The 13,973-nt window shown below is 36.3% G+C and overlaps 2 protein-coding genes across 4 annotated transcripts; one reads left to right on the top strand and one right to left on the bottom strand.

Moving 5' to 3' along the window:
- Window positions 1-308: 308 nt before the first annotated feature.
- Window positions 309-2,443, top strand: LOC103940259 (40S ribosomal protein S5). 2 transcript variants are annotated; one of them, XM_009350351.2, is made up of 5 exons: window positions 309-455; window positions 715-815; window positions 1,248-1,519; window positions 1,739-1,942; window positions 2,092-2,443. In XM_009350351.2, exons 2-5 carry the CDS (start codon window positions 720-722, stop codon window positions 2,144-2,146), a joined length of 627 nt encoding a protein of 208 aa, XP_009348626.2. In that variant the 5' UTR covers window positions 309-455; window positions 715-719; the 3' UTR covers window positions 2,147-2,443. The 2 variants fall into 2 exon arrangements, with proteins under 2 accessions (XP_009348626.2, XP_048432318.1); XM_048576361.1 differs by having other exon boundaries at window positions 440-455; window positions 695-815.
- Window positions 2,444-3,280: 837 nt separating this feature from the next.
- Window positions 3,281-7,517, bottom strand: LOC103940268 (protein WVD2-like 4). Of its 2 annotated transcripts, none has more exons than XM_048576682.1 (9): window positions 7,197-7,517; window positions 5,717-5,957; window positions 5,249-5,614; window positions 5,104-5,159; window positions 4,842-4,919; window positions 4,648-4,726; window positions 4,305-4,376; window positions 4,063-4,170; window positions 3,281-3,973 (listed from the first exon to the last, which is right to left on the bottom strand). In XM_048576682.1, the coding sequence occupies exons 2-9, from the start codon at window positions 5,945-5,947 to the stop codon at window positions 3,536-3,538; spliced, it is 1,428 nt and encodes a 475-aa protein (XP_048432639.1). In that variant the 5' UTR covers window positions 5,948-5,957; window positions 7,197-7,517; the 3' UTR covers window positions 3,281-3,535. The 2 variants fall into 2 exon arrangements, with proteins under 2 accessions (XP_048432639.1, XP_009348636.2); XM_009350361.3 differs by having other exon boundaries at window positions 7,188-7,516.
- Between the last annotated feature and the right edge of the window lie 6,456 nt (window positions 7,518-13,973).

Below are 13,973 nucleotides of genomic sequence, written 5' to 3'. Positions count from 1 at the left end.
AAGAGCGTGTCTTTGTTTAAACTTGAACCCGACTAAATTATACAAAAGTTTTGAGGCATATAAGTTAGCGGGTATGAGGTGTATAAAATAAATAGAGTCGAATTAATTTAACCGACGCCTATTTAATACACATGAGTGTTAACACCAATTCGTATTGAATAGTTCTATCCAGTATTGAATACGGAGTGCAAAATGTAGCTTACATGTTATAAACTTATAATATGAATGGACACTTGTGTATTGCCTTGAGGCTTGTGTTCTGGTACACCGAAAAGTCTCACTTGTGTGAATTTTTTTTTTGGAAATTAACTAAAAAGAAGTGAAATATATACAATAGCGAAGGGTAAAATAGTAACCCCAGCACTTAAACCCTAGTACATTAAACACTTGTACCCTGCGCCGATTTATTATCTTCTCCAACCTCTCTCACCCTCGTCTGAAACTCCAGCCTCCAGGTCAGTGTCATGGAATCTGCTACTTACTATGAACTTATTAATTTTTATTATTATTAATGCTTCGTTATGTTATTGTTTTATTGAGAATTAAGCCCCGTAATTAATTAATTTGTTCAAAATTTGGAAGATTTGAGGCAGGCATTGTCAAATAGTCTTCAAATTTCTGTAATCTCATCTGCTGGATGAAGGTGTTTTAATCAACTAGGGTTTGGAGCATTGAGATTTTCTAACTTTTGTAGCTTGAATTGCGGTTATACAGAAACCATGGCCGCTGCGGATGTTGCTGCTCCTGTATTGGAACCAACGCTGGCGCACTATGACGTGAAGCTCTTCAACCGCTGGAGCTTCGATGATGTCCAGGTTTCTGGATTTTTCGCTTAAATTTCGTACCTTTGTTTTCCATAATCTATGATGAATTTGACGAATATGGTTGAGTTTCGTAACAACAAGTTTAGCTGGACTGTTATTATTGATCGCGTATATTTAGAGGTACATTAGGTTTGTTGTCGAATGTCGATATACTCTGTGATATTAGATAATTCTTCAGAGTGAACCGATGGTTGGTTAACCATGGAGGATCTGTGTTTGTTGTGCATTTCCTTGTTGGTTGTTCTCTTGCTTTTTAGAAATTTTAGACATCTGTGTGCCCTCCTTGCTATCGATTAATTGGTAATCATGTGTCAAATTGTTTTTGTTTAAATGTTGACTAGATCTTTTGTTATGTATATGATGAATTTCATTTTTTTCGAACATCTGACGTCTGCTAATTATAATGTGAATTGCGACTTGTAGGTCAGTGACATTTCACTGGCGGATTATGTTGGAGTTGCACCTTCCAAGCATGCAACTTATGTACCTCACACTGCTGGGAGATACTCGGTCAAGCGATTCAGGAAAGCTCAGTGCCCTATTGTGGAGAGGCTTACTAACTCACTCATGATGCACGGCAGAAACAATGGAAAGAAACTCATGGCTGTCAGGATTGTTAGGCACGCGATGGAAATTATTCATTTGCTAACTGATCTGAACCCAATCCAAGTTATTGTTGATGCTGTTGTTAACAGGTACACACACAATCTTCCTCATAGTAATGATTGACCTCTGCTTTGTCCCTTGTTTGATGCTTAAGGAGAAGCTCATGTGCCCCTTAGTATAGTTTTCCTGATTACATGTTGATTTTTATCTGTTGGGATTACGATGGATATGACCTTTCTTCTTCTTTTCAATTCTGTATATTTGTTTTTGTTTTCTCTCATGTTGTATGTCTTCTTCGTGCCAATCAGTGGTCCACGTGAAGATGCAACTCGTATTGGATCTGCTGGAGTTGTTAGGCGTCAGGCTGTGGATATCTCGCCTTTGAGGCGTGTGAATCAGGCTATCTATCTCCTCACAACTGGGGCTCGTGAGTCTGCTTTCAGGAACGTCAAAACTATTGCCGAGTGTTTGGCTGATGAGCTTATTAATGCTGCCAAAGGTTCCTCGAACAGGTACTGCGCTTATTTGCCTATTACATGTTATTTTCTCCAAAGTTTTTTTTTATTGTCTCTTTATTTTCCATGAGTTACGCAGTCTGATTTTATTCCTTTCCCTTGATTCTTTGTTTCTTCGCTGATGATTGGTGGTGTTTTATGTGCAGTTATGCAATCAAGAAGAAGGATGAGATTGAAAGAGTTGCCAAGGCCAACCGTTAAGAGGCTGCAAGAAAAATTTATGCAGGGAAGAAAATTTTGTATGCGTTTTTGTTATTTACGCATTATTTAGAATTTGTCGGGTATGCCCTTGAATGCGAGACATGTCTGTCCTTTCATGTTGCGAAAACTAGGTAATATAAAAGAGGAGCACTTCAAATGTTAATGAAGATAGGCATTGAGGATTTGTTTACTTATGGTTGGAGGTTGATGCAAATGATTTAACACTTTATATTTCAGCTTGGCTTTGGATGTTTCACAGAACATTTGCTTATTATCAACATATATTTGCATCATTCATCGCTAACTAGGCTCGCCTTACGCACGCGTGCTAATGTGAGTGTATAGGCTTTTTATGTTGTGCGTATTTTGATTGCGGTGAATGTTTCTTATCCAACTGCATCATCTCTGTCTAACTAGTACTACGGAGTAGTAATACTTGTTAGTGAGAAGTCTAAGGTTCGACTAACATGACTGACGAGAATGTATAATATTTTTGTTGAGATTGATATCTAGTGTTGACCCATTGTGTGACTTAGCACGATATGGTGGGAACTCAAATCCCCCACCAATTTTGTTGTGTTTCATAGGGGATTTTGAGCTTTTTCATTTCCTGATGAGCTTTTATCACTGGTTCAAGAAACTTGCAGTGTCTTAAGAATGGCTTCCAAGGTCAAAGGCCTATATGTAATCCTAGTTCTTTTTTTCTTCTTTGAACAAACGATAATCTACATTAGAGGGAGTGGGGCGGGTGAGTTTAGCCTCACAGTGGGCTAACAATAATATGGTTCAAATTTGCCTTTGACGAGAATCGAAACAATAACATGAAAAAGTAAAGAAAAATATCACATGACCATGATACTAAGTGGCTGTAATCCTAATTCTTGGACATGGTGTTTAATGCAAATTGGGAAAGCGGGGAGAAACAATAACCTGAAAAATGGTTTCAGGTTATTTTTCTTGAGTGCTTACCACTTGCAAGCACTAAGAATGGACACGTATTTGACCATTTTGGATTTGATCCAAGAGTCATTGATCACTAATTTAAACCATCGGATCCAATTGTTATATACGTATTGTCACTGAGTGTCTACAAGTACTCAAGAAAAATCGCTCCAAGTTCCTAGCCTTTTGATATGTAGGGAAAAAAAGAAATCATCAATTATAAATGAAAGACTCATAATCCATAGATCACTAAAGACAGCATTACTGTCTTCAAACTTCCACAGTAATTTGATGACTGAAAGAACAAACAAACTACATTTGACCTTTAAAGATATCAATAAACGACTTTCTTGAGTAATCCCACGATGGTTCCATATTCACAGCAATATGCAACTTAAACCTTTCAAGACCATATGAACACAATGCATCGGCATCACAAGTACGTCGTTAAACTCCAACCGAAACTTCATGGGGCATGATCTCGGGGATAGGTGCACCGAGGACTGGTTCTTTGATCTGGCGATCACTCGCTTCAGGCTCTATCTCATCTTTGAATTTGGAAAGATGCCCTGATTGGTCCTGAGCTTCTTCAGTTTTTCCAGTGCACGCTTTCTGGTCGTGTGTTTCTTCTTCGGTACACTTTGCTTCGGTTTTGGTAGCAGCAGTTTCCTGAGAATGAAGCCTAGTTTGAGACTTTTTAACTGGCTTCTTTGGATCTATGACGTCCTTTTCGCTTTTAGTCTTTAATCCTTTCTTTGAATTATTCAGTTCTCGATTCAGACGTGGGCTAAGAGACACCCCAGCAACTTCTGAAGAATTGTTTAGTGAAGAAATGGAGCTCTTGTTCCTTCCAAGCTTCGGAGATTTTGGCCGTGTGGTTGGAATCTGAATTGATTGGTGGAGAAGAGTCACACACAATGTTGCTACACAAAAGTAAACATGAAGCAGAGATGGGAGAAGAGTCTAAGACTTACCTTCTTGAGTTCAACTTTCGGAGGAGGCTCTTTATAGAAACTTGGCATGGGCGCTGCCTTAAATGTCAGGCTCTTCCTTAGTCGCTTGATCTCTGCTTCCTGACTTTCCTGCAGAATAAATATACGGAAAATATAATGAATACGCTGAAACTGAATATATGAAACAGAAATTAGAAATAAACAAGTCAATACATGAACAACAAAGGTATAATCGTCAGAGTGCTGTAAACTAGTCTGCACACCTTTGATTTTGCTTGTGAGTTATTTTTTTCTTCTTCCTTAGCCTGTGTCTTCTCTTCTAGCTTTGTAAAAAACTGATGAACGATGAATAAGGTTCGTTAGTGATACGAACTGAAAACTTTATCATGGTAGTTGAGCAGGAGATCCCGCATCCAAAATGCCCGCAATTGGATCCTCCCAATAAGTTGAATTCCATATATTGGGAGGATGCAATTGCAGCACTCTAATGGTGGATTGAGACCCACGAGGGAGTGTTTTCGAACAATTTCTGGCTCGCATCCTGATATTTCAAGCTTTTGAAAATAGTGGTAACTTGATCAGAAACTAGAGGTATGTTTTACCAACCTCCTTCCGTTTTTCAGCACGTTCTTCCAACCTGAAGGAAAACCCAGAAGCGCTGATCCTCCGGCCACTAGGTGTAGTACTTTTGATATAATACAGAATTCATGTAAGTATCAGTACAACAAATAAATAATTCAGATACTGGCAGTAAAGACTAAGAGATGAGAAGCAATAGTGCTCTAGGATATGAGGCATACGAAGCAACGGAGTGAGCATCATCATCCTCTTTGATTGGCAGAGTTGTTTTTACAGCATTTAAACTTTGATCAACTGATCTGTTATCACACAAAACATCATAAAATGACTACTCAATATCATTAAGCAGAATTAACTTTCAGTGGAGTAATTTTTTCCTATGCACAGAATCCACATAAGTAAACACTACAACGATCTGTAATGTTTGAACCAAAAATATAAAGGTTAAGTAAACTCGTGTACTGAATTGAGGTTGTAACCTACCGGATCACATCAGATGGGCTATTGGCGGATGTATCCACAGAACCAGACTTGCCAGGCTGATGCAATTAAGAGCGGGCATTAGCTACATTTAAGAAAGATAATAAGAGGAGTAAAATACAGAAGCAAAAACTTGAAAATGTCTTACTGGAGAGGATCTAATGCTGGGTATTGATGCTAAAGAAGTCCTCTTAATGGAAGCTCCACCAGTGGAGTTCCCATCCTTTGAATGAACTCCTGTGGATGCACGCCTAGTTGGATTATTCAGACGAGAAACTGAAATGGGAGCCTCAGCCTTGGTTGCATTTCCTCGGGCGTGTTTAACTTCTGTTTTCACTGGGTACACATCAATGCTCTTCTTCATAGGATCTGTACGAGATCCTCTTGCTGGAAAAGAAAGACTCTGAGAAAGTGTTGCCCTCTCCTTATGCAGGAATGGAGTTGCGCCTTTCACAATAGGTTTATCCTTGGCCGGTTTGCTCTTTGACAGACCATTGTTCGGAGCATGAGGATTCTGAAAAGACAATATAAAGTAGAAATGCGCATTGGTACATGTGTGTCATGAAATTGATAAGAGAACTAGTTCAAAACGACAAGGAATTCTGGCATGCAGTACCTTTGTAGTTTTTGAATTTTTACCAGGTGGAATGGCTGCAACCGCAACTTCAGAAGAGTTAATGCCTTCATCTTTTGTCACAGGTTCAGATATTCCCTTCACAGCAGGAACTTCTATATTACCATCAGCATTCTTGCCCTTTTTGCTCAAATCGGGTACTGATACATCTACATGTTTTTCCTCAATAACACAACTCTCATCCTCGAATGTAACCCCATTTTCAGACTCCATTTGTGAAATACTTCATGAAATGAAATGCAAAGTAAGCAAAGTCAAACAATAGTTCTACTATGAAAGAGATTAACATTTGGCTTAGGCCAGTAAAATCACACTACTAATAACAATATCGAACAATGACACAGAAAAATAGAGGGAAAAAAACACCAAAAAATCTTATCTTTAATACCATTTTGATTAACATGAATGATTCAACTTTATACCAGTAAGACATAACAAGGGTATGAAATAGCAATACTAAGACATCCAGAATTCTATATAGTTAGGCAGTCAACGTACATGAATGGTTGAGTATCCTATCCTCCCCAGAAGAACTCAATGTCATAACAATTTCTATCATTTTCCGGAGTGCCAAAATCACTTCCATAGTGTGTGGCAAAACTTTAAAAGTGCTTTCAATGAAAATAAAAGCACTTGCAAGCGAGAATCACTCAGAGCCTTTGATGAAACTTTTAAAATACAAAAATCTTCTACAAAAACACTCCCAAATGAACATCTTTTCAGGTTCTCGAAAGGTGAGAGTTTATTCTGCTACTTCCCAATGTGCCAAAGAACAAGATGAGGAGATACCCTCGAGACATTCATTTTTCTATTTGGCTGGCTTTACCCCTCCATCCAAAAGAGAAATGTAAAGCACAATTTGTAGCACGACAAACTACAAACCAAAAACACCATGAAATTTTATATGATGAAATGATTCTAACATAGCCAACTGGGAAAGAATTCCCATCATTTCAGTCATGAAACGCTTGATAATTCTGAGACCACAATGTATATCATTCTAACCCACAACACATAATCCTCAACATTCCAACAGTTCCGCGAAATTCGTTTAAAAAACAAACATCTGCACAGCAATAGAAGCTAACCATTTTACACTCAACACTCCATCACGTTTACAAAATCCCCATTCCCACCAAGCCTTTCATAGCAAACACGCGGCTCAGAAAACCAGTCTAACCAAATAAACAAATTGTATAATTAATCAACTAAGATTGTCACTAGAGTGTTTTTCACGAATTAAGAATTAAAAACAACACTCTGAGGCTCATGGATTTAGTTCTTGTGCACTAACATTTTTATCAAATCATCAATATATGCAAAGTTATCAAAAATACCAAGAACAGGGTAAGCAACAAAAACAAAGAAAACGCAGAAACCCAACAAAATAAGCAATTCAAAGGTTAAGAATTTAAGGTACAATCACTAAAGATCACAGAAAATAAGAACTTACAGAGATTACCAGGCAGTTCCCGAACTTGGGTTTTTGAATTTGGGATTAAACGACTTAAATAAGCACTTGAAAGAGTGATTGATAGCGAGACCAAAGAGCAATGGAAGCAAAATTCTACGACTGAATTATGATAGAGGAGGATAGGAACAGAGCAAAGCAGAGAGTATAGGAATATATTGATTGTGCTTTTGGATTAGAAGCACTTTGTGATGGTTAAGTGCTTCTGATGGTTGGAACTTGAAAGCTATGGAGGGAGTTGGTGACGCACGCTCTGGTTTGGTTCGAGAAATCCGAGAGAGGGAGGGGAGAGAGAGAGAGGGAGAGGACTGTCAAAGAAGCGGATGGAGATAGGAAATAGTAGCAAAATGACTAAACTGCCACTATGGAAGTTACTGGCAAGTTTTTGAATTCTGTAGGAAAGGGGTCTTTCACCTGTTTGGTATGTGAAGAAGTTGGAAGGCATCAAGAGTTATTCTTGTTAAGGTAAGAAAATCCACATTAGGATGTTTCTCTCCTATCTAATGAGATATTTTTTAGTGTGTTGAGAATACGATCCGATTGTTTAAGTGTCCAACTAATTGTATTATGACACTTGGTGTTACCGGATCGTTTTTCCGGTACACTGACTCTCTAATGAGGTTATGGCAAATAAATTGTGGATTTTTTTTTTTGCAAAATTTTAAGGATTTTTTTTTTCCATTTATGGAAAAGTAGTCTTGAGTTTTGGAGGGAAAATTTGATTTCTAAAGAGGAAAAAGTTTATGACCGTTGAATCGGTTAGAAACAACGAGAATTTACGTATATGCAAGTGAGATGTTATTCATGATACTTGGCTAGACGAAAATATATTTTTCAGGTGAAAAGACATCGATTTGACTTATGAGTATAAGTGACCTTATTTATCCTCAATTATTGAAATTTTTATTTTTATTTTTTTGAACAAATGATATTTTTTATACTATAGGGGTGAGAGAGTGAATTAAGTCTCACAATGAGCTAATAATAATATAATTCAAATTCCCCTTTGGTGCGAATCAAATATAAGACATCTCACTTACAAGTGAAAAAATACTACCAAACTGTAATACTAAATGGTCTGGAATTTTCATTTTTAATAAAAGGAAATGCATACGATTGAAAAAGATATGTTCCAACTGAATAAGGGACCCACCATTAAACTAATAAGAAATAAATTTGACTCTTAATCATAAGGATTTCAAATCTAATTAGCACATAACATTTTTGTTGGAAATATTTTTTATGTCAAATATGCACAATGACACCTCATTTGGAAGGATATTGTCAATTTCGATTAGGCTAGTACTATTGCCTACACCATCCAATATTGTAAAATTTCCCAATCTTGTGATTTTCCTCACCAAGAAAGACGATGGCACTCTAGATTGTGACGAGTTATGATGTTGTTAGCTACTAAAACTATATTCGGTAGATAAGAGTCGAATATTTTGAGGATTTCCGGTTGCTGTTATTGAAAACTTGGAAACATGATAGACTTCTATTCAACTAGGTTGGTAGTTACTAAACTAGAAATTCTTGGTGGACGACTAGTATTCTTCAAAAACCAACCGAATTTTGCAAGAATTTTGGTTTGTTCACTATTTGAATCTAGACAAGAAGCTAGAAATTTCTCCTAGTGGGGGCAATCCGGAAAACAACTAAGAAGACCTTATTATAAAATGGCTTATACCCAATATGATAATAGGGGTAATTTCAAATGATGATGTATCACAATCTCAATGTTACAAAAATTTCAGACTAGTAGTGGAAAGTGGCAAAGTGATGAGAAAAATATTACTATAGATAGGTGGTGGAGAGAGGTTTGTCAGTTTGAATGATAGAACAAGAGCACTTTTGCTCATATAATATTTGATATGGAGTGAAGTAGTATGAAGATATGTTGGATATTAGATATTATATTTACTTCAAAGATAACGCGTGTATATTTTATAACTGTAGTCTGCAATTTTAAAAAATAAATTACTTGAGTGTGGGCATCTACCCCCAGTGAACCTTCATTGATTCCATCCTTGATTGAATCGTTACATAATCTTTGGTTTCCAATCATTTCGGTTTAGTTACGTACCACACAAGTTGGGTGCGCGATCGTTGAACATATTTCTAAAATCTTGAGTCGTCGATTCAGTTGAACTGACATAAATTATGGAAAATGTGTCAAAACTTAAAAGTATGAGTCTTGAGAATTCAAACCCTAAACTTCCTACATTGAGTCGCCAGTTCAGTTTTGGTTTGGACATACAGTTCTGGAACTAGTACAGCGAAATTAAAGAATCAATAGTATAACAATTTGTCACTTCCAGGGTAGTAAAGTGTCAATTTCTAAAAAACATGAACCAAATTACAAGGGCGCCTTTATAGTTTGTCCTAAACTACAAGGGTACAAAATATAATTTATCAATAATTAAAAGCCTAATTAAAATGTTACATGATTGTGTAGACTATCCTCGCCATGACCCAAATCTTCCACACTTTACAAGGACGATCAAGACCATTACTCAATTAATTTGATTAATTAATCAGGGAAATTTCTTATTTCATTGTCAATCTCCTTCAATTAGTGGGTGTGATAGATAATCTGATGAATATATATTAATATTAACAAAAAAATTAATTAATTACTATCCACTAAGTGGAGATTAATCAAACATAGCATGGGATGACCTAGTAGTGAGGATGAATTCCAGACCCGTATTGCACACAACACGTCATCTGTTCGATTTCTGAAGTTGGTGAATCTCACGATGGCCCTTAAAGGAAGGCTGAGATGCCTCTCTAAGTCTTTCCAATCTCTGAAAATATGGACTACCGTAGTGAAATCACTAACTGAATTTTTTTTTTAATAAAAAAAAATTTAGCAACCAAAAACAAGCAAAAGGGTAAAATGGTCAGGCAGCATAATCCGATGGAATAAACTGTAAGGGGCAAAATGGTCAAACAACAAGTTAACAAATGATCGAAAACAGCCGGAGGAGGTTACTGTTGGAGAACGTTTGGGACTGTGTTTTTATTGGGTGTGGGGTTCACAGGTGGTGTTGCTGTCTTTCCCGCTGACGTGGTGAGACCGCGCAACATGATTGGTCTCACGCTAGGCCAACCTGGACACCCCACCACGTCCACCAACCGCGCGTGAGCTGTAACGACGTGCGTGAGAGATGGCCATCCTACGGTTGCTTTGAACTCACCAGACAATCTCAGCCGTCCATTTGGGATTTTGCAGGTGGTGCATTGCATTCAACGGCTAGGCTGGATTCTCAAGTGTACTCTTCATTTGTGATTTGGCACTTTGCCCTCTTGGCCCTCAATGCCATTCTTTCATGCAATTCCATTATTGACAATTTATTAGTTTTAATTTTTAATTAAAAGGGACCTTATTTTATAATTCACTTGTAAATAAGGGGTTTTATGTTCGATTCTTATCAATGATGAATTTAAACCACTTTATTGCTAACTCATTGTGAGAATTAGTTAACTCCCACATCCTCTTAGTGTAGATAATATCGTTTGTTAAAACCATAAAAAATAAAAAAATAAAAAAAAATAAAAAAAACTACTTCACCATAGCAAACTGAAGGTAGCATCGCTTTAATTATTATTTGGTTTAGTGACATTTGTCTTAACTTAGCTAAAAGAAAATACTATTACAATTGATACTGATCGAATACGACAAATGTTTAAATATCGATATAAGTGGACATAACAATACACAAATTTATGAAAATATCGATGCATATATCGATTGTCTTCGATAGAAATTTGCAATGGTATGGGTATATCAATTGATTCAAATTTAGTCAAAATTAGAGAAAAAAATTCTCAACAAAAATATCATCCCAATATTCATTGATTTTCCTATATCTCGTCGACAGTGGGTGAAGTTTGCATTTCAACCCCCATTTTCATATCGATCATTGATTTTTTGGATGTTACAACGGAAATATCGACAATTTCATAAATATTGTAAACACTGAGTACGACTATCAAACACCCTTCCAACATTTGACATCTCTCAAATCTCCCCTAACAATAAAATCAGTTCCTTTTGATCGTGTTCATAATTTAATTAATCAAATAAGCATCAATTTTTTAGAAAGGAAAATATTTGACTTCTATCAAAGAATTTGTCATTCCACATTATAAATAGATCACATTTTGACACGCGATCATAATTTTTTATTTCTTATTTTTAATGAGTTATTTTCCATCTCTGTTTCATAATTCATAAGTTATAAGGAACCAACCATTGTTAAGTTTTACTAAAATGGTTTGATGAGGGTGCATCCAATTTTTTTTCGGTAACATAAAGTTTAGGGGGAGATCGGTCACGTTCACCACCAACACTAGAGTATACTCACAATCTCAAGTGCATCCAATTTAAAAACGCCAAGGTTGGTAAGGAAAGAAAAGAAAAAGTGAAGGAACAAGATTACTCCCTCTAAACTTTTTTGGTGAGATAAAATCATGGTCACAAAAAATCTTTCAAAAATCCAAAATAATTTTAAGCTTATAAAAGAAAAGGTATGCCAACATGTAAAATCTCAAGGAAAAACAAACAAGAAGAAGAAACCAAAACAAAACAAAACAAAACAAAAAGAGGACCAAAAAAATTTCACAAGGATGGCCCCGGGGGCCAAAAATTGACTCATCATTGGCCTTTGCCTCATAATTTAAAGTTCATTAGTTGTTTGTAGTCTAAACTGCAAGTTTTCTACGACTTTATGTATTGGCTCCCAGCCCCCGGGGCCACTACAACATCGACATCCCCTTTGCATCCCAAAGCATCATTTTCTCCTATAGCCAAGCCATGTATTATGTGAGGCATTATCGTTCATATTTGTAAGGATACTTACATTTTAAGCCCTCGATTATTTCTTCCTCATCTTTGTTTTTTCGGTCTTAAATTGAGAACACTTATCAACTAGATTTTGATCTACTGATATTTATCTTTCTAATGTTGAAAGAGGTTCCAAGTTGAAATTAATAAAAAAAAATCTTAACAGTATTTCTATTCTATATATCAAACTTGTAACCTATCTTAAATCTAATCTCATCGTCACCACCCTGGTTAGATTCAAAGAATTCATGTCGACTACTTTTCGGAAATGGAAGTGTACATATATGGTGATCTATACAAAGACTCTTTGTGCAAAATTAATCAATAAGTTGAATGCCCCACTTTGGTATATGTCTTATATCTTGAATGCCCCACTTTGGTATATGTCTTATATCTTGAATGCCCCGCTTAAACAATCCCATAATTTCCGCAAACGCTATATCATTTGCTCTAAAAATATTGAAATCAAGAGATGTGAGGCTCGAAATTTGTGGCACCAACAAGACTTGCATGTCTACTTTTGAGCTGGTGATCGAGCTTTTATCATGTCACGTACATTAAAGTTGTGGTTGGAAATAGATCGCAGGTTCTCAGGTGGAGCGGAGACTGAACGTTGGTGGATCAAATAGCTTTGTAATTTGTGTTTTCTTGATCATTTAATTTGTGCAATCGTTTTAGGAGCGGATATCTGCACTGAAAATAGTAAGAGATCAGGAGTGTCGTCGTGGCAGACTGACGTTCGGCCTCCCGTTATCGGTGCAGACATCTGCCTACCTTGTACTAGAATACTTTTTGCCTACACAGATTTGGAACACAAAACCTAAAAGCTAATAACAAAGTAAATAATTTTTTAAAGAGATCCACCCTTGTAATTGTAAGGAAATATGAGACACAACAAGATCAATAAAGATGACTCACAAACATAATTTAAAAGAATTGTATTGATAATTTAATATACGTATATAATCGGGTCAGGTTCTGATCAGGGGATGGCAATACCATATTGCACCATATCTGAATCGGGCTTTTAAAGCATTCTTCAAACTCACCCTATAATCGTTTATTGTCCTCCATAACCACCCCATTAGGGTTGGATATCATCGGATACCCAAATTCTTGAGGCTTTTGCCATCCCTACCTATGATCTAAATCGACAATAATAAGTAAGTGATAGATTGTCCTAGAAAATAAAGGGTTTTCCATTCAACTACTGCGTCCTAGGTCCAAACTTTCACTCTCGCATCCTCTTAATTTAGTTTATGATAATAATATTGTTTTTAATAAAAAAAAATCGACAACAAAATAGTTAAAGCAATTGGTTTTAATTTGTTTTAATTTTTCTTAATAAATTATTCGATGACGTTTCACCACAAACTCTGATTGTTGGACGATGTGCACGAGTTTGGAGATGACTAGGAATGGGATGGGTCGGGCTTTCTGCTCCGGTTCTATGGCCAATTAAGAATCTCAACAAGTTCTCTGAATTCAATTTTCTGAAGACCGTATAAGATCATTTGAAGTCTTTCAATTACGACAATTAGATGAAAGCTTACACTTTCAACATATGAACAGATTTTTACCTCGTGATTTTTCTTTTTCTGAAACTGCTTTAGCAAGGCAACATTAAACGCATTCAACATCATATCAATAACTCTTAAAACGTTGTACTCTTTCTCTTTCGCCTAGATTTTATCACACTGGGCCAATATCTAGTATCTTATTAATTAGTTAAGTTCCTTGATGATGAAAAATAGTTGGGCGTAGCGTCCAAGTAACCCAAATCTTATATAAGAAAAATCTATGAAGATGGAAAAGACACTTAGAATTCTCTCAAACAGTTCTCTCAGTCTGAATAAAATGCATGATTCAAATAGTCACATAAACATATACGTAAAAACTATATGTAGAGGGAAAAT

The sequence above is a fragment of a genome, unplaced genomic scaffold (genome assembly GCF_019419815.1).
Source record: "Pyrus x bretschneideri cultivar Hongxiangsu unplaced genomic scaffold, Pyrus_bretschneideri_v1 Contig9, whole genome shotgun sequence".
Classification (NCBI taxonomy): domain Eukaryota; kingdom Viridiplantae; phylum Streptophyta; class Magnoliopsida; order Rosales; family Rosaceae; genus Pyrus; species Pyrus x bretschneideri.
The sequence above is the reverse complement of the archived record's forward strand: the minus strand, read 5'-3'. Positions and strand labels throughout refer to the sequence as shown.

What these genes read in the sequence shown, in the direction of transcription:
- LOC103940259 (XM_009350351.2), top strand. Translation starts at nt 720, where the DNA reads ATGGCCGCTGCGGATGTTGCTGCTCCTGTATTGGAACCAACGCTGGCG. An exon ending in GTTGATGCTGTTGTTAACAG is followed by an intron (nt 1,520 to 1,738) that starts GTACACACACAA and finishes CGTGCCAATCAG; the next exon opens with TGGTCCACGTGAAGATGCAA. An exon ending in GCCAAAGGTTCCTCGAACAG is followed by an intron (nt 1,943 to 2,091) that starts GTACTGCGCTTA and finishes TTTTATGTGCAG; the next exon opens with TTATGCAATCAAGAAGAAGG.
- LOC103940268 (XM_048576682.1), bottom strand. Translation starts at nt 5,947, where the DNA reads ATGGAGTCTGAAAATGGGGTTACATTCGAGGATGAGAGTTGTGTTATT. An exon ending in AAAATTCAAAAACTACAAAG is followed by an intron (nt 5,615 to 5,716) that starts GTACTGCATGCC and finishes TTGTCTTTTCAG; the next exon opens with AATCCTCATGCTCCGAACAA. An exon ending in CCAGCATTAGATCCTCTCCA is followed by an intron (nt 5,160 to 5,248) that starts GTAAGACATTTT and finishes TAATTGCATCAG; the next exon opens with CCTGGCAAGTCTGGTTCTGT.